This window comes from Zonotrichia leucophrys, chromosome 2 (assembly GCF_028769735.1).
Source record: "Zonotrichia leucophrys gambelii isolate GWCS_2022_RI chromosome 2, RI_Zleu_2.0, whole genome shotgun sequence".
Lineage (NCBI taxonomy): Eukaryota > Metazoa > Chordata > Aves > Passeriformes > Passerellidae > Zonotrichia > Zonotrichia leucophrys.
In genome coordinates, this window is record NC_088171.1 from 39,996,225 (window position 1) to 40,021,514 (window position 25,290).

Below are 25,290 nucleotides of genomic sequence, written 5' to 3' on the forward strand. Positions count from 1 at the left end.
TTTTATTTTACTGGGAATATGATAAACTCATTATGTAAGATAGTATCACGAAAAGCTATAATAAAACTTCAGAGCACCCATTTATTATTATTTATTCATAGGGTTCACATATTTGTTTTTAAACAAACCTTTGTAGTATTTTATCTTCCATGCTTTATGATTTTCCATATGCTTTTTCCACTCATCAAATTCAGGAATACTATAGAATGAAAGTTCTTGCTTATTTTTGCTTGCCTTTGAAAAAACAAACAAACAAAATCAACATTTCTGTTGTGCCGAAAGTAATCCATAAAATCTCAATAACAGAACTCATACCTTCACAATAGGGGTGATGAATTCCTCAAGAAAACCATGTTTCAACAGTGATGGCCAATTGTGATGAATAAAATTGATCAACAAGCCCTTTATGTGAGATCCATCCTGATCCTGAATCAGAACATGAAAACATGAAGCAATCTTGTATCAGATTCCCCAAACCACCAAAAAACCCACTCACTGGCCTGAATACATCAAGGCAATGTCTGATGACAGAAAGCATAGAAAGGAACAGTCGGTTTTAATTTGGATTCCAAACTGGACCCGCGTATGAAACAACCACCTGTGAAGGTCACTGAGCTATGAAAAAGCTCTTCCAAGCCAAGTACATGGTTGCTGTTCAAGGTTTCTCTGCCTGTGGCATGTTTTTGCTGAGAGCTAGACAGCTCTCCCAGACACCACAGAGTTGAGTTTTTGTGGAGAAAAGCCAAACCCAGCCACAGCTCTCATTGGTGGCAAGGTGCTTGATAGTTCAATCATGAGATTATCCAAAAATAATTGCCTACATCCTTGTTTCTACCTGACTTGCTAGTAATACCACCTCATTTACTGTCTACTTTTGTCCTTACTTTCAACATATTTTTGAATTATCAATAGCATGTTCTTATTATTACTTTGATTTCTTGATATTTTCTGCAGCAAAGTTCAGCTATACATTTAGAGTAACCAAAACAACACAGATAAATTATTCCTTAAAGAAACCTCAGAACCTTTGATACTGCAGCAAAACACATTGTAAGAAGCTCTGTAGATTAAAACCTGTGAACTTCAGACTTACCTGATCTGTCATGATCATAATTTTTCCATATCTCAAGCTTTTCAGAGATTCTGGATCTTCATAGCTTTTCTTGTATTGTAATCCAACTATTTTGATGATGTTGTTGATTTCTGCATTTTCCATAATCTGTACAAAGTTATTTTCCAGCCAGTGTTAAAAGCAGATTCAGAAACATCCCAGTCTTGATTTATAGCAATTTTTTTCAATGCACCTTGACCTCAACTTCATAAGCTTTTTATTTCCACCCCTTTAAGCCTTTGCATTTGTAATGATTTCTTCTGTATAGTCAAATTTTCAAGACTGCACCACTCTTTCTCCTCTACAGCCAGAGCACTTTGGACCAGAAAGGCTGGGAGAAAACTAAATGTGTAACAAAAAGTTATCTGACAAAGCTGCCTTCTTTCTCCACTGTTTTCATGGGCATCTGCAGCACACCTCTTATTACAGCCAAATTATGGATGGCAGCAGGAGCAATATGATGGGGTAATGCTGCTGGCTACTGACTCATGTTGTGAGTCCATGAAATCACATAGTAATGGAGAGAACACAAATTTTTAGGGGCTTCAGGTACTCATGTGAAATGTGAATACGAGTCATAGCAAGATTTCCTTCCACTTGTGAAGAAATTAACCTTATCATCGCTGTACTGCAGTTAATATTTACAGGCTTATCCCAGGCTTCAAAATAGCTGGTACTTTATGAAATCTCAGTCACAAAACTTCCATGAAAAAATTAAAATATGAAGATGTAAATCTAGAAATCAAGAATAAACAGAAGGACATCCATTTGTCAGCAAAAAGGAAAGGACAAAACTACACACCTGTTTGTGAGAAGCTTCTCGGACATTGAGAATTTTGCCCCTGAGTGGGAAGACTCCATATCTGTCTCTACCAATAACACCTAGGCCAGAGACAGCTAAAGATTTGGCTGAGTCTCCTTCTGTTAATATCAACGTGCAGTCCAAGGAATGTTTGCCACCTGCAGCCCAGGAAGAAGTAGAGGGAAGGCAAAAAAACAGAAAGCTTAACTCAAACAAAAGAAATGCAGTTGAATTCTTTCAACTCTATAGGTAATTTCCTCTCATCAGTTAATTTAAGTAGGCTGAATTTCTCTTCTTAGGGATGGCCTTCCATACCACTAAAACTGCACAGCAATGAGTATCCTTGCCCTTAGCAGTACACTATGGATTGCTATGGACAAGGAGCAAAATAGGCAAAATGGGATGTAATGGTGGTACATCTTATATAATGGTTCCCACACATCTACATAAAAAAGACAGATTGCTTCTCTACCTTCACCATTTCAGTTTGCTAGCTGCAAATTTCTTACACACATACATTATGCATGTCTGAGTTACACACAGGAGTTATTTCCCATTCTGCATTTTTCACTTTCCTCACAGTATATTTTAAATAGTAAATTGTTAAATCACATTTTTGTGGTTTTTTCTTTTAATTGTCTATCACCTAAAGCCAGACAACTGCACAAAAAATAGTGAGAAAAGCTCAAACGATGAGACCATTTGCACTTCTTATACCTCACAAATTCCTCAAACAGAAAAACAAATCTTTACTAACAGTGTAATTTGGATTCTACAAGACACACAGCACTTTGGTGCCTGTGTGCTCAAAGCTGGAATGACATTTATGTTCATTTATGTTCTGCCTATTGCAGCTGTAGCAGTGGAGTAGATGTTCTAAATAACAAGCAAGCTGAAAAGGAACCCACCCTTCTGCTACAGTGCAAATGCTCATTAAGTGGCTTTGATATTTTATCAAGGCCTATGGTAGGAAAGATGCCAAAAAAACTTCAAGCTGGTTGAGTCTCACCTAGTGATAATAAGGTAGTTTTGAATATAGTGGTATTTAAAATGTGTGGAATAATTTGCCTTTACCTGGTAGATAAAGACCACCCCATACTTCCTATTACACAGAACTTACATTCAGCACCTTTAGTTTTCTGAATCAAGACATGTGGCTTAATATAACCTAAGGCAGTTTTTCACACTGGCAGTGACTACCTACCAGCAAGGTGGACTCTAAACACCTAGAAAAACATCAGTCTGCTGTTTTAGAATATATAAAAACCACTGTTTTTCATAAATGAACTGCAGAAAACACATGTGAATGTCATTCAAGTTCACTTTCTTCTGGAATGCATGCAATCAGTAGCAATTAATGTCATGGAAATACAATATGCCAGGTATTTTCCTGAGCACAGCTCTAAAGAACTCCAAGACAAAATTACATGAACTGACAGGTTCAAAAAATGCTTTTATGCTTCACCTGATTTAGCAATCTAGCTGCTCCCTCACAATGCTATATTCTTAATTTTTGTTTTGATTTCTACCTCTTCTCCCCCAACAAGGCACAGAACAATGTATAGCTGTTCAAGATGGCAAGAATGACCAGGTATAGGACCCTTTCATTACAGAGGAGGGGGAGGAAATCTGCAGCACGTGCATCACTCTACAGATACACATCTCTCCTATACTTTAGCATTAACTGGCAATGATTATAACATTCAGGGTATCAGGCACACAAGAGACATGTGGATGCTGGACCTCAGCTTCAAACTCACTCTTAAAGCAAAGACAAAATCTAAAAACCACAGGAATAACTAAAGTCAGAGGGGTTTGTGGCCAGAGACTGTTCTCTCCCTGCTGCACTTGCTGGGTGTCCACCCTGAATGTGCAATGTCTTCAGTGTCAAAAATCCAGCAAATTCCACATCTTCAACAAACCAATACCTGGCTAAGCCTCCTCAGGAGATACAGAGTTCCCTCAACATGAAACAATAATTAGGCATCAGAGAAATACCTGGGTAACAGGCATTCAAGTCATGCAAAGCTTTAGGCATGAGTGTTCAGCCCGAATGAATCCCTATATGCCTTTTTAGTTGAGGCACCTTCAGGATGAAAACCAATAGAATATTTTATTAGCTCCCTTGTTAGAGATTCTCCCTTCCCCTCACCCCAAACCAAAAAAAAAGAGTAAGAAGTGATTTTTGAAGCCTGATCTCCAAAGCAAAGCTAAAAAAAACGACCAGAAAGTGTGTCCAAAATAATTCATTATATGAGTTAGGAGTACTAGGCTTGATGTCCATGAAAAAACATAATTTCTTCAAGCACACAATCTTCTTGGCAAGAAAAGTATCAGGAACATATATCTGAATGAGGAGTGAAAATTCCACAGGCAAAATACTACAGTAGATGCGATTATCAACTTTTAAGGCAAAATATGACATCTGAGTAAATTAAAAAGTAATTAAATACTGAAGAAAACTCAATTAAAAATTAATAACCAAAGAACCAAAAAGAAAGAGAGGAAAATTAGACAGAACCATCATCTAATCAAGTCATCTTTGGCTTGAACATTGAAGCACCAAAAAAAACCCCAAACCAACCAAAAAACCCAACCAAAACCAAGCCTCTTTCTTAGTGTTCATGCTTTTAGCTGCTCAGCCCACCCACATACTTCACTGCAATTTCTCCTACCTTTGTTTAACATGAGGATGTATTAAAAACCAACTAACACTAACACAGATTGGCAACATTTCAAGCTCTTTAGCCATGTGTGCCCCTCAAATCATCCAACAACAACTCCCATCCCATTGCTACTGGCACAAAGACTGCCAGCTGATCCTGATTCCTCATCTGTGCTAAGGAAGCAAGCCAGCAGAGATTGCCAGCTTGCCCTATATTCCCAGACAGGAACCTAATGGCATTTAAGTCTAATGAAATAAGTCTCTTGAGCCATTCCCTCAGGTCTGCACACTATGTGATTTACTTCCTGTACCTTCTGACCCTGCAAAGATTCTGATCTTTCTACCTTAGAAAGGTCAAGAAGACCAGTCACCTCCAAAATGGAATACTGGTACCACCATTTAGCAGGAAACCACTACTGAAGATACACACTCTTCCAATACCAACCTAGACTGCCACTTTTGTTCAGTGTTATTAATTCTCTACCCCAAAGAGGACAGCGTTTCTGACACCAAACTCACCATCACGTTTCCATTCTAGCTCTAGGAAGTTTAGAAAACCAGAAAGATTTTTATTAAAAAACACATAAGGATGAGAAATATAAGTCAGGTTTCAAATTAGCACGTCTGTGAAGAATTTATGAAACAGTAAAGAATTTAAAAGTAAGTCCTCTTACCAGCATCATTAGCATCATCCAGTTTTGGAATGCCCTTGATTTTACTGTGTTTCACTGAAGAACATTTTTTGTTCAGTTGGGTTTGTGCCTTAAATTTGACCCAATTCAAAATACTCTCTATGATACCACAGTTAGAGGCCTACAAGCAACAAAGGCAACAAATCAGAATTGTGGATGAGAAAAATAAAGCTTCAGACAGCAGATTCTTTCATCTCAGTTTTAAATCATTAACACTATTTCTAAGGTCCTCTAAATTTTAAAAATTGAATCTATGAAAGGTCAAGGGATTAACACACACCTTAGTATTTAGCACTTTATGCACATACAACTAAAACACAACACTAAAACAGTTTCCTTTTCCACCACTTCTATAACTGATGGAAAGAGCAAAGGAGACCTAACAAGAGGATGTTCTATGCTGTGTAGTTGATGTGCTCAGATGTTTTAGGTACTAAGCACTTGTTTCCTGGATTTTGACAGCAAAAAGCAGCCTTATGGGGTATTTATGACCATTTAAATTTTCTTTGGAAATTACTGAAAATGGCTGAAAGACAATCAAAACTATTTGAGAATGAGCTTTCTATCAATCCCTTGAGAATCTGATACCAATTTTAGAAACACATCTGCAGCAAAAATAGCATATAATATGTTTTCTAAACTAAAACTGCTTTAGGTTTTGTTTCACATCAAAAGAAAACACAGATGGAGCAAAATACTATGAGCTTTGGCTTTTAATTATCCCCCATAATACAGCATTCATTGTTGAGACTGTGCTGCACATTTAATGCATCTGGAAATCAATGTTTACTTCTGGGAATATGAAAAGCACTATAAATCAAACCTGCTGATGGTAATACAACATGTATTTATTCTTCAGATTTTGTTATACAAGACTGTTGTGTAAGTTTTTTTCCCTCTAAATTCTGTAGGAATGTCACCCATGACACAGAATTAGAAGAATAAACCACTATACAATCAGTAAAGTTTTGATGCCAGGAGTATTAGCAGTGGCACTGTTCTCCCCACTAGTGGAGTTTCATTTAAGGTTACTGGCATTAAATAAGACTTAGCAAAATGAGTTCTGGTTAACAGAATTCTACTTTTCCTTCATGTATGAAAATGTAGTAGAGGAAAAACCTCTCTGAGGTATTTCTACAAATATATTCATTTAGAACAGCCAATTCTTAACATATTTTCAGAAAAATTTTAAACTTACTTCCTAACAATAATGATCACTTTGAATACTACAAGCACCATTTTGCATTTCCTTGATTACTGGAAAAACAAGTAAATGTGAAACATCTTCTCCCTCTCTTTTCACTCCAGTGAAACAGAATAGAACTGATACCAAAGAGTACGGCAGACAATATTCTCAACATCAGAAAAAATACTTTAACACAAAAACCATTGATCAAGGACCTCGTTTACATTTTAAGAGTCAAATTCATTTCATTTACCAATGTAAATGCCAGAATCTCCAACAAACAAGTTGATCAGGTGAATTTAAAATCCAGGGCATCAATCAAAACACAGTCACTGCATCCATTATTAAGACCAGAGAGTGAACAGACATTCCTTCACCCCACTTCCCGAGTATGCAAATGTCACTGCAGTACCACAATGGACTATAACTAATCCTCTGCTACAGGACACACTTGGTCCAGTGTGTCAATTACCAATTCACAAAGGAATAAAAAAGAGGTTTACTTACTGCTTTAAAAAATTTCTCAGATAGCTGGCACTTGGACCCAAAACTTTTAGGCTGCAATGTCATGTTTTCCTTTGTCTGGGAATCAAATGATGGGTTTTCAATCAAGCAATTAACAAAAACCCATATATGGTTCTTCACCTGTTTAAAACATAGAAACCAATTTACTCAACAAAATTCTCACATTCATTTTTTCCAGTATTTTTGCATAAAGTTACTTGCCTGAAATGGTTTGACTGAAACTCCAGCTTTATTCTTCTTTTTCACCACTTCTATCAGTTTGCCCACAACCTGATCCACCACATAATCAACATGCCTACCACCCTGAATGAGGGAAGAGAAAAAAAACCCACAAATAATAAACAAAATAGCCATTAAATTTCCTAATAGTTTTTAGCTGTATTAAGAAAATTCCTGTAGTCATACTTTGGTACAGAAATCCATGCACACTGAGTTGCAGCATAAGACAGAAAAATATGGTTTTTCCAGGTCATTCAGTCTTCATTCAAGTGAGGATGACAGAAGTTAATTGACTGATTACTCAAATACCTTCCTTTAAATTTGTAAACAAAAAAGCCATAATAATAATAAAATGGTACATTCTAGTGGCTGTCATAGGAAGTTCATATCCCTTTGACTAAAATCTTGTAAAAGTGGAGTGATGCAGGCATATCCTATAAAATGAAAACATACCTAACTCAAAATTCCGTACTTTACACAGATCACCTTTGTTTTAGATCAGTTAACACCGTACAAAAATACAGACTAAATACTGATTCCTGTTCAGAACAATCCACATTAGGGCAGACAGAACAAAGATCACTTGTCTATGGAGAAGTTCATCATGAACTAACAAACAGAAAAACCCTTGCTCTTTAAAGCTGTATTTAAAAGAGAACTGAGGAGGGGGAAAAAAGCTCTTGACAGGTATGAGGAAGTATAGGATAGATAAGAAATAAGTAAGAGAAAAAACCAAGAATAAACAACAACCAAAAAGAGGAAAACAGCTACCAATGAAACCCCAAAATTTTGGATTCTACATTTTAAGGCAGAATATGCATGTGAAAAGACTGAAGATGTAAAGAAGTTGAAATGATGGGATAGCAGCTGTTCTCAGCTTCATGCAGAAAGCAGAGATTTAAATTAAAAAAAAAAAGAGTAGATAAAACCAAAACGGTTAAGCTAGTAAATATTAGTAGTCATAACCCAACCAGCAGTTGCACTTCGAAGAAACCATCTATGGTTTCTCTCAGTTCCTAGAGTCATCTACCAAAACAGACACAAACCATTAGAAGCACCATGCAAAGTCTTTTCTCATGGCATTTCTTCTAAAAAAAACAGTCAACCAAAAAACTTACATCTAAACCCCAAAAGCTGCCAAAATTACAACACAACAGTTTTTATCCACCAAGAGATGACAGAGTTTTAGTAGAGGGAGAGTTCAATGGAAAGCTGATCTATCAATATCCTGCCACTTTAAAGAAAAATAAACCCATTTCCAAACTGTAAAGAAAAGCTATTAATGGAAAATATCAAATTACACATTTCAAAATCATTCCACACTTGAATGGCAATCTTGAAATGCATTTCTTTTACTCATCACATTACTGAAAATTTATGCTTATGGGAACATCTCAATATATTTTTGCATTTAAAGATTTAGCAATTTTTAAATTTTGCTAAAAGTAGCATCTGACATACCAAGAAAACCAGCAATTTACTAGGTATACAGCAGTTCCCACTTCCTGCGTCCATTCTTAAGCAGCTGTGAGTGAGGGAATGCTCAGAGCTCAGAGTTGGGACCTTCTCAACCATCTCACCAGCAGGTGGCAAATGGACCAGAACAGCCTGGAACCGCCCCAGCTGTCAGAACAATTCCATAAAAGACACAAAGGCAAAAACACCCTCTGAATCTAGAGGGCTGCCAAAGACTGTTACAACTTTTGAATTATGGGGAAAGAGAGCTAGAACTGTATAACATTCTTTTTCCAGAAGGTAATGATGGAAACTTGCAAACTTCAGGATGCAAAGTCTAATTAGATGCAAATCTAATTAAGTGCTAACAAAAATCTTAAAAATGAAGCTCTGACTGCCTCCTAGATACTGTTCTATTCTTCTCATAGCCAACAGTTTCCATTGATTTGGAGGCAAGCTACATCTAAACTCTATGGACAGATAAATGGTTTATATGGTAGAAAAATTCAGAAGCTAACTATAAATTTGAAGTTTTCATTTAATTAGTTTTACAATTTCGATCCTATTTTTGTCTCCATTTTTAAAAATTATATTTCTTTTACAAAAATAAATCTGAAATCTAGAATAATCCTGAACTTCTTGCTGAACACTCCAGCAAATTTTAGCAGGTTGGGATTCTCTCTCCATGCAAGTCTACCTTCTGGCACTGCAAATGTATTGGCTGAACATTTCTGCTAAAATGACTGGTAATATTACAGTTAGCAGTTCCACCATAATAAAGTATACATATAGCATTAGATTGCTATGTTAATAGTTGAGGTTTCTATTACAATTTCTGCCACAGCTACTATTTGAAATTGAGAACTTAAGAAGACCATATTTAATCAGTTTTCAAGTCTCACTGAAGGTTATCTGTACAACTGTCAACAGCTACAAACATTCTTTGAAATGCTGCATCAGAGCCTGAAGTCGAATTTTGTGGTGGTCTACTATGGCAAAACTTTGATTAAACGGGGAGCTGAAAAAGGTAACAAATTTACACGAAATAAGCAAGGGAGTTGTACCTCAAAATACTGCCGGACCTCCCAAACACCCCTCAAAAAACACCATGACAGCAACCTAAAAAAACTTACTTGCAATTTACAGCAAGTTTAAAAAAAGATGGAGGAAAGTTAAAAAAAGATGGAGGAAAGTTACAACTGGGTGAAATTTACCCAGATTCAGAAACAAAAAGCTGTCAGCACTGACAATTAACAGCTAGCATGAGCTCCTCACCTGTTAGCAGCTAAGGGGGCAGGCAGGTGATGCACTTAATTACTGCCCATTATGTCCCATCCCTGGGAAGCTGCTCAAATGCTGGTGAGGGGTTTCCTGCCCCAGCATCCCACACCCAGTAACACACATAAAGCATGGATTGAGAGAGTGGGGAAAACTAGAAATTACAACCCTTACTTTTGAAGAATACACAAAACTTTTTCCTAAGCATATTTCAAAAGAATATATAATAACAATACATGTGTAACTGTGTGATGGTGAAAATTGATCCAGAAGAGTAAAATCCAAAATCTTCAGAGTAAGTGTATGCAATTTATTTTACTTAGGAATCAGGAAGCATTCCGTTTTTTCAAACAATTTTTTTTAGCCTGCTATCAGCCATAATGAAGTTTCTCTATATTGCCAGTTTCTCCATGAAAGTATTGTACACCTCTCTAAGGTCATGTTGTTTTTCTTCTTTATGCTGCATAAAGAGGCCTGAACTAAAACAAAGTTGTAACCCTTCAACCACCTGATTTGTCATCCCTAGTTCTGACCAAGTTTTTAATTGTAATGCACACGTAAAAAGTAAATATTCTACTATGAAATAAACTTACCCTGTTACCACAGAATATTTATCCAGATACACTGAGAGTGACTGAAAAGAAGTTATGTAATAAAAATCATGTCCCACCAAACAGTGGCTACACATCACCTACCACCAAGATTAACACTGACATTCCTGGTCACCTGCCAGACTAAGTGTAACCACTGGTGCTTATGAACCATTTGTGATACCATTAGAATTTTCTTCTGACTCTTTCAACAAAGATGTGAGCAAGGAGAGGTTTCAAAGTTCCTGATTAACAATTCTTTCCTTTCCCATCTTTTGGAAAACTCACAGTTAATTCTCTAGAAACAGTCTCACCTGTTACTGGGACTGCTTGTTCTAGTCTTGTTAAATCCAGCTTGATAGATTTGCTAACCTCTAATAAGTAGACTGTTTAGTAAGAGCTAACAGCTTAACTGCCTAGTTGTTAGGTCACTCATCCAGTGCAATTTGTGAAGAGCAGAAGTGACAAAGACTTTTTTTTCACCATGGTGGACCACAGATCTCAAAGCTGGTTCATGCCAAAAGGGTGTAAATAAGAGTTATGCTGGTTGATTTCAGGTGATCCCCTTCCTGCCTGACCATCCCCACAAGTTGAGAAGCACCGAGCTTTATTTAGGATGCTGAGAAGATTGCTAACTTAAGATCTTTCTTTCCCCTATTATATCACTACTACTATATTTGCAAATAAAACCTAGGTATCCTTATGATGATACACAAATAAAAGAAAATTATTCTCAACAACTTCAGGGCAACTTTTTCCATCATGGACAGCCATTTCTCAAGGACATCAAAAGCCATTTTTGTCCTCCAAACTTGCTACTGGTAGATTTAAAGGCATTTGTACACATTTTAACCTTACTTTCAGAATTATCTTAAAATGAAGAAATAAATTAGTTCCATTTTCTTCAACACCATGTATGCTCACATTAGATATCAGTATCACCAATAATGATTACTAGCATTTTTAAAAGTAGTGCTTATGTAGAAATACTGCTATGAATGTATTTTGATTGCATCCAATTGCTCTGCCAGCTCCTCTCATGCAGTGGATTACCTCACCTATTTATTTATAGCAACTCAGACTCACTGTTTTATCAAACACCTGACTGGGCATGGCCTCAGCACGCATTTTATCATTTCCATTTTGTACCATTTGATCTAACCACTCACCTTTGTGGTAGCTATACTATTTACAAAGCTGATCTGCTGGAACCCTTTCTCACTCAGAGTGAGGCACACATCCCATCGTTCATTCACGACTTCGTGGATGACTTTGAGTGCGACTCCGGTTTCATCCAGCTTGTCCTTCACGTAAAGATCTACGTAGCTGCGAAATCCATTTACCTACAAGGAACAGGTCACAGTCAAATATCTGCACCAAATACTCAGGACACTCAAGATATATCAAGTGATGATGTTCTTACAGGCAGTTTCTTCCCATTCAACATGACTTTGACTCCTTTGCACGACCCAGCCAAATCATACGCTCGTCTTGTCATCAGGGCCACAATATCCTTATCAAGCTTTTCCATTTTAAATTTAGACAGATCTGGCTGGAATGTAATGCAGGTGTAGTCATCGCCTTCAAAATGCTTAATCTTGGGTTCAGAGGTCTTCATCATGTTGTTCATCCAAGTCTTTGGAAACAAAACATTTTAGAGGTTACTTTACAACACATTATCCTCCTCCTTTATTCCCTTTTCTAGCTATGCTGGGACTGCAACAGTTACACAAGAAAAAGCTCACAAACTTCTGGTAAAACACTACACAAAGTTAATTGATTTACAGAGGTAAGCACAAGCATAGGGGACAGCATATTTGTGGTTTCTGGAAACATGCAGGTATTATTACACTGAGGGACATGATTCTAATGCAAGTGGAGCCTCCCACAGAACTCCCAAAATTAGATACGAGTGAGCTGGGATTACAGTCCTTGTTACCCATCCATTTAACACTTTCAATCTACTACACACCTCTACAGAGAGGCTTGTTAGTCCCTGTGCAGAGACTCAGTAGTCTCCAATTCAGCATCTTGGTGGCTGTGCAGCGTGCCAGAAAAAACCCCAAAAACCCAAGGTGCTCAGATTTGACTCAGGAATCTTGTATCGTTCCCTATTTAAGAACATGGGCACATCTGCATGATCAAGCAGATATCTGCTCACAGCATATATCAAAGCTCAGTTCTAATAAATTTTCACAGATTTTGAAAATACTGCAAACAGAGCACTTTAAACCATAAAGCATTTAGTAATTTTCAAAAAGTACACTTGAACCAATATTAATTTGCCCTTTGGCAGTCAGCATAAAATATTACATTTTTTAAGAGACAGGCGTAACAGATTAAGTGTATTATTTATGTAGTGATATGACAGCATGACCAGAAAATTAATTAATTGTCCAGAAAGTAAGAAAAGAAAGCCCCCAGCTGGGAAAGACTGTAAAGCCAAGGAACTTTGGTATCTAATACTCTGCCAAAGTACTTTAAACTTTTAGAAAGGTGGCCATTTCAAAGCTATATACAGTAGACCTGATCACATCCTTGGTCTATATGCTAACAATGAGCATTGGGTTCAGGTGGAGGGGTTTGCATTTAAGTCCACCTGGGGCAAGTTAAATTCATGACATAAAAACTGAAAAATCTGTTTCTTAACACCATACAAAATTACACAGATAATTGTTTCCATGTTTGCACAGCTAAGTAGAAAGATTTTTTTGACAAATTATACAACAGCAATTCCAAAATGTTTCAACTATGTTCCTTTTCACAGGTACATGAATATAATTTAGTTTTAACAGAAATTTGGGGTTTTTTAGTCACCAAACAGTCCAAAGAAAGTATTATTTTACCCAAAAAGCCTAACATATAGAAATACCAATTTTTATCAACTGAACTAACCTAGCCTGCAAATTCTACACATCCCTTTGAATGAGAAATTATCCATTTTGTTCTACATTCCTGAAAGATATGTGTTCAATTGTAGGCCTGTAACTACAGGAACAAAAGAAAAAGGACAGAAGCTTTGAACACTTCTATACCTGCTTAAAGCTGTGCTTGTACTCCTTGCAAGCAGTTTCAACTGTAAACTTTGTACTAAATATGTTACAAAGTTTTGCACCATAGCCATTGCGTCCACCTGAAAAAAACAACATATAGTAAACTAGGGTCAGTTTAAATTTAGGATAATAAACCACATCCTAATTTATCCAATTTATTTTTCCCTGCATTTGAGGAGCACAAGTGTTTAAATACTCATATAGATTACAATTAAAATATAGAAGTATGTTGTTTGCTACTCAATAATGAGCACTGACATTAGAGATGTAAATGTAAAGGTCTCTGTAAACACTAGTATTAAAAGAGGAAAAGTAGGATATTTCCTTTAAGTCTTTTTACTCTAATAAAGAGCTAAAGTAATGGTGACTGAGTAATCACCTGCTATGAAACAGAAAATAAAGACAAAAATTGAGAAGGGGAAGCATACTGAAGAGTCACACAATGGCTTAACTGAATAAAACAAAGCACATTAAATAGCCTTGCCTGTAACTTTTTTCTCATCATCATCATAGTTGCTGGAAGTTAGTAGCTGCCCAAAGATTAAAGCAGGTACGTATACTTTCTCTACTTTGTGTTCCACAACTGGTATCCCCTTTCCATTATTCCATATGCTGATAATGTTTGATTCCCTAGAAAAGAGTGAAGGCATTAAGCAAATGAAGGCAATCTTGAAAACAGACTTCTGCATACCTGTTTAAACACAGTAAATAAAATTGACTACACAAAAATATAGTAAAAGACCATATTCTTACCACATTTACTTAGAGCTCTAATGATTTAAATTACAAAAAATTCCATTTATTTTTGCTTATTAGATGTCTTGGAAGAAGGAGCTTAATTGTCCATACACAACAGTATTTCATACAATGATAATAACCCTAAAAAATCTGTTTGAAGAGCTTTCACTGTCAACATGAACTGCAACAGGGGCCTGACAATTAGTGACAGAATTAAATTCAAAATAGAGATATAGCTTTTAAGGTCTCATTGAAGTCCATCCAGACAAGTTATCATCTGTTTAAAAGTGTTATTTCTGAGCTATGATAAATATTGTGACTTATTTTATGTATCAGTGCCAAAATCCACCAATATCTGGCATCATTAATATTTCTAGCTCTTACACAGGATTTTCATTTTTGAGTATTAGAGAGTTCAAAATCAGGACAGGTCTAGCAAATTTAAACATTTACAATTTCCCTCCCACTCCATGATGGAAGTGGAAAAATCACTTCTCAGCATATTTATCCTAAAGGTTAGGTCTGAAAACTAGCTACTAAATAATTTATTATTCAGTTAAATGTCAGTGAAAAAGTATTACCAAATGAACCCAATCAGCATCTATTTAAATATAGTATTTCTCACCTAAAATGATCTCTTCAAGTATTTCGTTTCAAAAAACATGGTAATGATGTGTTTGTAATATGAAGTTTCAATGTGATATAGATGACTAATTCAGCCTTATCCTGATGCTGAAGGAGTTAACACAGAAGTTCAAGAGGGGCAAAACTGTGTTACAAAACTTCAAAGCTGGTATTTAAGATTTGTAAAGAACCTGGCTGGCTATAGTTATGCACTGCCAATTTAAATTTATCATAAATTTTATGAACTTCTGGTTTGAAGTTTCATTCAAACCCTATCAACTCGTTAAGGCAAGCAATTATTATAAATTCAGAATGGTAGCACTTAATATTAACCAGTTTTAATTCACCTCTTCATCTTAAAATATGAAGCTAATGGAAACAATTCCAAAAATATTCTGTTTTCAAGAAATTCAATTTCATCAATAAAATCATTTGTACAAATCTAAACTGCAATAGCACTGGCAGGGAAAGCAAATGAAAACATGTTTATACTTACGGATCAATGGATATTTTAATACAAGTCATATTCTTGTCCCTCTGCTTATTGTCAGCAGCATTTACTATGAAACAAAGTAGCACAAATTAACACTTCATAGGCAATTATTAATCTCTTGATCTGTAAAACTGATCTTATACATATTCCACCACCAGTTACAACAGTCCAGGTATTTCTTAATCTGGCAGCTCTTTGTATATATTTCGTATCTTAGCACTGGAGTCTATAAATACAACCAAGTGACTACAAGAAGATATTTTTCAACCTTCTTATAATTACTGATTCTATTTCTAGCAGTTAGACTATCTCAGAAATAAATATAGAAGTGTATTTTGTGAGCTCATAACTGTTCTTAACATACTGAGCACTTCATTCTTCTCCTGTTGTTCTTGTTTGGATATTCACTGCAGTATATAGATGAGAAACCCTAGAAGCTTATATGATCACCAGACCAGTTTACACGTGGAAACCCACCAAGAAAGTGACATTCATTATGGAGTGTTTTGACTGCAGCAAAAGCTCTTTTTAAAGAGCCTGCAACATGCAAGACTTGTAACTAACAGTCTACACAGTTTAGGAACAAAACAAGGATAACTGGAAATTAACATTCAACCAGAATTTAGTTGAATTGCACTGCCATGGATATGAACTACAGGAAGCAGAAATGTGACTGTGGCCATTAAACATGAAAACACATTACAGTCACTTTCAGCTTCTGTCTCATCATCCATGAAACAGATGAAGGTAAAGCCCCAAACGCCAAAGTACAACATCTTAACAGCTGACAAGGACCTCAGTATAAGATCAGATATTTCAAAGTGCTTTTGCTAAAATCATGAAGTTTCATTCAAAAGCATGCATAGCCAAAATGTCCCATTTCATAATTTTATTACATTGTCGCCTAGCTCTCAAACCACACTCTCTGGAGCACTTATCAGTGCTTCATAAAGCAGCAATAAGCCGTGAAATATTACAATAATGACAGAATACGATCTTCCTTCTGAATGGGACAATATGGAAGTGGTCTCCCTAACATGAAAAGCCAAAAAACTTAGATCTGTGAGGCAGCACTCAAAACAGAAGCAATTAAAGGTTTTCATTACCATGTTTATCAAATTAAGTCATAAGTTAGAAATAATTTAGAAAAAGTATTAAGCATTATCTTCCATCTGGTAAAGATGTATTGCCTCAAAGACAGCAATGCTGTACAGCAATTTTAGAGATGTAGAAAAGCTGTGAACCTAACAAAAGGTCACAACAAAACTGACCTCAGTGGACCATAATTTAATTTATGAAGTAATCCTACCAATCCTTTAAACAGAATTTCATAGAAGCTCGTAAGTCCAAAATTTCATGTCAATTAGATCAGTTCAGAAGACAGCACAGTATTCAGATATTCCACATGTCTACTGCTGATTAGTGTGTGCCTGTGACCAACAGAATATCATCAACTAGTAAGTCACAGTAACTCAGAATTTTGAAAAATTTTCTAAAAATATATTTTTTGTGCCTCAGTCATAGTGCTTTTTAATGGCAGTATGATACTCATTTATTTTAAAACTGTATGAAGTCTACAAATGATCTATGAAAACTACCACCACTATCCCTCTGTAGAGGAGGAGGACGTTTTAATGATTGATGAAAGGATGATCTAAGTGAACACTCAGACATCTCAGAAGTTGCATTCTTTCAGAGGAATAATCTTCTTTCAAATGTCACTTTAAACTGTAGACCCAAAAACTCTTCACAGATTAAAAATCTTGTAACAATATTGATCATAAAGAATGATCTAGTTTGGATATTCAGTAACAAACATTTACATTTTCTTACAAGTTCAGCTGAAAACTCTTCCCTTTTTAACTGTTCTATAGTTCCAGAATGCTCTATAGTTTAGCAGGACTCAAGTCAGGGATTTAAACTTAGATACAAGTTGATGTACTTTGAGAGTACTTAGAAAACCTTGTACTCCACAATGCTAAGGCAGTATTGTTGTTAAAAATACTTACCAAGAATTTCATCAAAGATCTTGTACAAGCCTGGAACAAAGGTAACTTCTCTGCAATTCATTCCTACATCTTCATCATAAACCCACATTAACTACAAGGAAACAAAATAAAATAACAGTATTTACTGTCTTGATAAACCAGTCTATGATTCTCTAAGATCTATTTCCTTCAGGACCTTTCCTCGTACAGTCAGATTACTGCAGCCATACAAGACAAAAGCAGAAGTCTGCAGAAGTTTTAGCAGCACCCACAAAGATTCCATAATGAAAATCCATTATTTTCTGCTTGGCAGGAACTCCCAACAGTACAGACAGTGAAGTTCAAAGCAATTTACAACCTCACAAAAACAACTGAAGAAAGTGCCAGCAGGAGGCTTAAATTCTCTGTTCTCTACCTAAACCAAGAGACCAAAGTGTTTTTGCACCTGGTACAAATGCTACTTACAAACATGCACAGATATGTGTGTGCACATAAGCATGTTTGTGAGCACAGACCTATACACACAGAGCTGTCTGCTCACACACATAAGTGTTTGTGTTTTGACTGGATTTCAGTATTTTTGATCCTATCTTTTCAGATGAACCCAGCACTACAGGCCTTAAAGCAAGTCCTATCTCCTTCCTACACATGCATACATAAACAAGACCACAGTTTTCAACCTTCTAATTCAGAAAACTGTGAAACCAGAGATGGGTCTATTTAATAACCATAACAGACATTTCCTCATTAAAACAATAAAAACCATTAAGATGCAAATTTAGTGACCCTTACCTGAGTCAAGGGCTCAACTGACCCAATGTAGGTATCTGGACGGAGGAGGATGTGCTCAAGCTGAGTCTTTTTCTGATAAACTCTCTCAACAGACATCTTCTTTGAAGTGTCATTTTTATTAATGCTTTCTGAGTCTTCCTTTTTTGAAGCATTCATCTGATTATCAAATAATGTCTAAAAAACCAAACCAAACCAACAATCAACCTCATTCAATCTGTCACTCTTGAGATATAAACAAAATCTGACAGAGATTTAAATTACAATCAAAACTTGTCATGTAATTTAAATGTTAAGTTTTCAGATGTATTAAGATAAAGCTATCCTTGCAACAGAGAAAAACCAACAGATTACATGACAGAACCTTAACAAATTGTTGCATATTCAAACTTCAGCAATTTACTTAACACAATAAACCAAAATAAGGAAACAACAGCACAAAAGGCACCCATTTCTTCAGGTTAAGTATTTATAACACCCATTTTGTGTATAAGCATTTGAATCCAAACCACTGAAAATGTTCCAAATGGTAACAGCAATACTACACTTTTACATTATAGTCTGGACAATTCATTCAGCAGGACTTAAACACTATAATGCCTCTCCTACTGGCTCCTCAATTGCTATAATTTACATTTTCTATTGAAGTGATCAAACCTGATACAATCCCAGAATGCTTTGTGATGAAAGGAAAGACATTATTTACAAGAGTATATCGAGGAATGACGAGGGGGAATGGCTTCAAACTGAAAGAGTAGGTTTAGATTACATATTAGGAAGACACTCTTTCCTGTGAGGCTGGTGAGGCACTGGAACAGGTGCCCAGAGAAGCTGTGGATGCCCCATCCCTGGGAATGTTCAAGGCCAGGCTGGATGGAATTTTGAGCAACCTGGTCTGGTGGGAGGTGTCCCTGCCCATGGCAGGGGGTTGGAACTCGATGATCTTTAATTTAAGGTCCCTTCTAACCCAGGTCATTCTGTGACTATTAAATAATCCAAGAACTATAAGAAGAGAGAATCACATAGGCTAATGTTAGAATTTAAACAGAATTCAAGCCTAATCTGTCTGGATTTTATGAAAACTACCTTGAAGAACAGTTTTATGGTAAACTAACCCACTTTGGGATGGGGAGGGAGGTGAGATAGAGACATATGGTGCACTTTCAGCAATTTATCCTGATAGATACTTCCCTGCCATTGAATGAAAACCACATAATAAAAGGTTAAACTCAGAACAACCAAATAAAGACTGGCCCTCTTCTGAGGCAGTAAAAGCATACAAAGAGACTAGTAATGATGTTTTACAGTATGCATTCCTATCTATAAATTGGAATTATCTAAATTATGTTAAAAAGGCCAGTAAATGTAACTTTAACTCACATGATTTATTTGCCTGGCTTAGGATGATATAAGAAATTCTGTCTCCACCCACCCAGTACCTGAAATTGCCTCCTTCTCTCAGAGGAGCTTTATCAGCTCTGAAGTCGGTGTTACATGACCAGTAGAAACCATCACCAGACAAATAATGAGGGCAAAACCCACTTGCCACTGGGGCAAATGTTCTCCCTCTCATTCATCTGTTTCCAGTATGTGTCTATATAAAGTAAATACAGGCTAAACTCCAACCTTCAATTAACCAGTCCTCCTGTAAATTTTGTGGCCAAAAGGAAGTGCAATCACTTCTCCCTTGATCTAGCTTTTGTTGCAGCCTCAGATAGCACTGAAAGCAAAGAGCAAGAAAGCACATAAATCCTTTGGAAAAAAGGAGCAAAGGATACTGAACTCACACTAACAACTTCAGCAGAATCAAAAAGGCCAAACACCAACCTATGCACACAATTCTCCACATATTAATCTCATTTATCTTCTCCAGCTTCTAGTACTCAGGCTTTGATGCCTCTCCACCACCCCCCTCCCAGCCCAGCCAGCACAAGAATAAAGCATTTATTTCTATTCATAACATGAGAAATCACCTTTCTCCTCCAGATTTAGAGATCATATTTTTGTAGTTTATTTATGGAAATTCTAGGAAGCACACTTTCAGAACTTTGAGGGGCAGATTGTGTGCAACAGTGATGACAACAACCAATTATTTGGCCACGAGTAAACCTCAATATGCCAAATGAGAACAAAATTCTCTATTACCTACTCCTGTATCTCCAGAGGAAAAGGGGAAAAACCCATGGAACCTCACAATCTGGCACCAGGATTACACACAGCAGAGTTGGAACCACAGCACTAGCTCTCATGACTATTCTTTTGGAGTCTATCTCATTTTCTGCCAAACAGGGAAGTTGCAAAATCACATGGGTGATTAGAGGGCTTTGATATCCAAGTTAATTTAGCCTTCATAGTTATTTGGTTGTAAACTGTGATAACCCTGCCACCACCACTCTCAAAATATTAGCTGTGGATCAACTAAGCAAGCAGGAAAGGAACAGAACTTTGCAAATAGATGCATTAAACTGATACATGGAATACGAGGAATAAGAATTGTTACTACAGAAGCATTGCCAATAGTTGCAACATATTTTTTTTTTCATTGAAGTAGCTCTGTGAATGATGTCCAGGCTTCCAATGAGTTTCACTGTACATGTATATAAATATTTTTTTATTTTATTACCATCTTTGACATCATATCTCATAGGAGTTACCCTTAGCTCACTTACTGGTCCCACAGGTCTGTTAACACGGTTTTACCATGTTCACTTGTTCTGAAGAGACCAGTGACTAGCAAGAAAATAATGTAATATTTCTCAGATTAAATAAGTGTTGGAAAAAATATAAGAGAGGAGATGTAACTGATATAGAATGCAAAAGAATTCCAGGTGGAAAGACCATTAAAATCTCATTCAAACAGAACTGTTCCATTTGCTCCCAATTCTTAGGCAAAAAGAAGTTTTTACAGTCAGGGAAGTTTGTGATAGGCAGTTACCACATGATAGTTCTTCAGCTGACATGTGTATCAGTATTATATTCTCAGGACTGTTCTGAGACAGCTCTCCAAAATGCTTCTGCTTATCCAGTGTGTGAGGACTGGGATCTAACCATGCATCACAACTCAGCAAACACATTAACACAAAGTGAGAACTTAAACCTTAGTCTAAAAATTTAGGCTACAATTTTCCTACCTCCAATAGCAAAAATGCTATGGGACAAGTAGAGTAAGAGCCAGAATATTAGCAAAAGTCCATTTGATTGTGACTGAGAAGCTCTAGATTGGGAATAATTATTACAGAATAGAATATTGGGAAGGGATCCTACAAGCTATTTCCTCTAATACAATGCTAGGAAATGCATTTTTGCTTTCCAGTGAAAGTCTTACTGACAGCTTAGAGGAGTTTATACTTTCCAATTTATCAGTAATAAATACAGAGTATCCAAACTCTATCTTCTGTTGAGATGCTACTTTCAAATTGTTGTCATGTTGACAGACAAGGGAGGACACAGCTAAAAAAACTCTACTGCCCAAAAAGAGCTAGCTCTGCAGAAGTGTGTCCCTTCTTGGGGACACCTGAGGTTTGCTGTAGGACAGCACTAGTAAGGATCCTCTGCTACTCTACTCCCTGGGACACCTATGTCCATTGTTTATAACACACTCATTGGAACATGACAATGTATGATTTAAGAAGGGAGAGAAATCACACAAAGGATCAGCAGAACATATTTTCTTTCCGCTCAATGATTAAAAAGAAAAGGAAAAAACTAGTCTTCAAAAACTTGAACGAACTTAAATGCTATAGTTTTTATTAAGACATCACAAAGCTTAAATGTTCATTTCATTGTCATAGAGAAGGACAGATTTTATTCATGATGTAGGATTTTATTCATACAATACTTCAAGAATCATACATATTCTGCATGGTAAAAAAAACCCTGTTTTTTGTGTTATAAGCATTCAGAACTTATTTAACACGCTATTCAAACACAAGCATAAAAGCAAAAGGCCAAAAGTATTCAACTCTGCAAATGAATGTAATTATGCAGGTATGCATGGATCAGAAGTCCACAGAACTGCAGTTTTCTGGGCCAAGCATTTTGGGCTGTGCTGTACCCAGAAAAACAATTCTGAATACCTTTATCTCCATCTCAAATGGACATTTTTAGCGTTCAAGTGATACTTAGAACTCATTCCAAAGAAGATAAAAACTTCATCACCAGAGGATAGAGATCTATGGACACAAATATCCTCCACAGTCCTCACATTTTGTGTTCCTTGATAAAAAAGCAAAATAAAATTTAAGTGCTTTCAACTTCTGAATTTCTACTACTTAAAATACAAATAAATCCAACAGGAAAGTCCTCCCCCGCCTTTCTTTTTTTGTTTTAAACTGGGCAAGCCCTTAACCACAGCACTGTTTAACTGACAATCTCTGCTGTATATTTTGGAACTGTCTCAAGAATGCCTTTTGTATTCTGTCCTGTACGAAAGATCTTCATATTGTTAAAGCTTCAATAACACTTCTCAAAACAGCATCGGCTGTTGTTTCATGACAAAACCCCTAAAGAGAATTAACCAAGTGTCACAAAGGGCTCAAGTCTTCTGCTTCACAGTAAGACTGCTTTTTGCTTGTTTGCTTACAGGTTACCCAATGTTCAAGGTCTGTTTTGTAATTTTAATGTTGCCTCTTTTTTTTATTATTTTTATTATTTTTTAGACACAGTGTATGACTTTTGCAACGCTCTTGTGACATCCAAGACTTTACAAATTCTTACTAACCCTGTGGAGTTTCTAACCCTCCAGACTGATGACAAATACACACATATGGGTAAGTCAGCACGACAGCCATGCTTAAGTAGTTTGGAAAGCTACAATCCATTACACCATTCATCCTCTTTCAAAGACATGCAGTCAAACTTTATACAGTGACCTCTGATGGTGGCAGCTTCCTACATTGCTCTAAAACACAGCATAGTGACAACTGGACAGAAAAACCCCAATTCTCAGGTGACAGCAACTGCTGCACGAGTTACCACATCACCACTATCGTGCATGCTGTCACAACCAGGTCTTATTGTGGCAACTGCTTTGCCCAGGATGACTGAAATGTCTGCAGAGCTTCCCTTTTGAAGGTGTTTTGGCCATGAATGTATCTAGTACTGTGTGAAAGGGGCAGTCATTCTTTCCTTTGGTGATCTCCACAGCCAGAACCCAAGTAGCTGCTGATAGACAAGTTTGGCAACAAGGCTTTTACTGTCTACCTTCAACCCATGAACTCACATATCCTGCTCTGGCATCTTCTTTCTTCATATTTTGCCTTTTTTTTTTTCTCATGTTGTGCTCTTACCCATTGACATTTCTGTGTATAATAAGGCATGCATGACATCCATATTAAGTTAGAGATTTTTATTGCTTTTTTGTAATGAACACCAGGTCATGCAATCTTTGTGTTTTGAGCCACCATGCTGAGTTTGGTTACTTATGCTGCAAACAGCTGTAATTAATACAGCTGAAGCTTAATACACACTGATCTCGAGAGTTTGGCAGCACCAGAGAAAAGCTATTCCTATCTCAAGACACAGTAACATATAACGCTACAACAAAGAAGGCAGGTTTCATCATCAGTTTCCATCTTGCCATAGCTGAAATATACATCCTTGCTTTGACTCCTTACTTTAAGTGAAGACTTTACTCTTATTTAAGTAGATTAATTCCACAACACAGAAAGTTGAAAAACCTGAAAAATGTTAACATTAATGACTCTCCCCACTTACCCAAACTTAATTTTGTATTGGTCACTGTCATAGCCTCCTCCACTGCAAAATATCTCCACACAACAACACCAACAAACCATTTTTCTTTAGTCTGCCCATTCCATCTTTTCCCTATTAGGTGGCAAGAAAAGGGCTTATTTCCTACATTAGCAGACAAGCACAAATGAGCCTAGAAGAGAATATGTAGGTGAACAAGAAGTTTCCTTCCCTTTGGCTTTGTCTTTTCTGCCTTAAACTCATAAAACTACTCCATATAATGAATACTCCTGATACATGCTCCTCAATAGGCAAATGCAGCCCTGGGACATAACAATTTAGAAAAGTACATGCCATGTGCCCTACATTTCCTTAAATAAAGTGTAGGATAAGCACATTTAGTGGGACAAGACAGCAAATTTTGAGTGTAATTAAGCTGTAAAACCTTGGGAGGTTAATTAAGTAATGAAATCCACAGATTACAGTTCAAAACAAAACTACCTCTTCTGAGGGATATGCTGTATCTACAAAAAAAAAAGTGTATAAGTGCCTTATGATAATTACTAGGGAATTCTATAGATAACATGCTCTTCTTTATTGTAGTGTGTCGTACTGGATCATAATGGACTCTTCTAGCCCCAGAAAAACTGACAAGGAATACAATTTTACCTAAATATTTTGCAATCTTCCCAAAGAAAACTCTGGCTGAGAATACCTCCCACCATGCAAACAAAACTGGAGGGAGTTTCAAAATAAACCACTCTCCTGCTGTGTTTAACAAATGGTTGGGCTCTCCTGCCAAGATGAAAACACACAAAAGTAACAGTTCCCTTCTACCATAGCAAACTTCCATAGTCTGTCGCATACCATTAGTGACATGAACTAAGTCTCTCTATCACATCCTTCCCAAAACTGATAATTTCCAGAGAATTCACCCAGAACTAGTCTCACCAGTGATACTAATCCATCTGTTCACTTTAAATTCCTAATTTTTAATTTATTTTTTCCCTCATTCTGACACTTCGCTCTGGACTCTGAAAACATCACATTACATGGAATTGAGTGATGATGATCCAGTTATGGAACAGCTTCAGAATGGTCAGATCTCCCTGTTAGAAAAACCAAAACTATTAATTGCTGCCAAAAGGGCAAAATTCCTTCTTTCTTCCCTCCTCTCTTCCTTATAGTGAAATCAAATCCACCTCCCAACAATCTGGTTCAGGGAGCAAACAGAGCTTCTCCCCATTTTTCATCATGCAGAAGCAACCAGCTGTCCACTAGCTCACTTTTCTGAACAAGCTTGCTAGAGAATCAGACAAGTTAGTGGTGCAAGGAAAAAAGCAGAAACACACAGCTATGGATGTTTAAAAAAACCCCACACTTTTCAACAG

The 25,290-nt window shown here is 36.6% G+C and overlaps 1 protein-coding gene across 4 annotated transcripts in view; it reads right to left on the minus strand.

Annotated features, from left to right (window-relative positions):
• The window catches only part of TOP2B (DNA topoisomerase II beta), a 61,566-nt gene that overhangs the window by 25,375 nt on the left and 10,901 nt on the right, over window positions 1–25,290 (minus strand). For all 4 annotated transcript variants that reach the window (XM_064704659.1, XM_064704657.1, XM_064704658.1 and 1 more), the window contains exons 2-15: window positions 18,212–18,385; window positions 17,441–17,531; window positions 15,435–15,498; window positions 14,061–14,206; window positions 13,559–13,656; window positions 11,947–12,159; window positions 11,693–11,866; window positions 7,183–7,284; window positions 6,964–7,101; window positions 5,253–5,391; window positions 1,914–2,071; window positions 1,094–1,219; window positions 316–426; window positions 129–234 (exon numbers count right to left, since the gene is read on the minus strand). In XM_064704659.1, coding sequence (XP_064560729.1) covers window positions 129–234; window positions 316–426; window positions 1,094–1,219; window positions 1,914–2,071; window positions 5,253–5,391; window positions 6,964–7,101; window positions 7,183–7,284; window positions 11,693–11,866; window positions 11,947–12,159; window positions 13,559–13,656; window positions 14,061–14,206; window positions 15,435–15,498; window positions 17,441–17,531; window positions 18,212–18,385 — 1,840 coding nt within the window. The remainder of the gene's footprint in view (window positions 1–128; window positions 235–315; window positions 427–1,093; window positions 1,220–1,913; window positions 2,072–5,252; window positions 5,392–6,963; window positions 7,102–7,182; window positions 7,285–11,692; window positions 11,867–11,946; window positions 12,160–13,558; window positions 13,657–14,060; window positions 14,207–15,434; window positions 15,499–17,440; window positions 17,532–18,211; window positions 18,386–25,290) is intronic.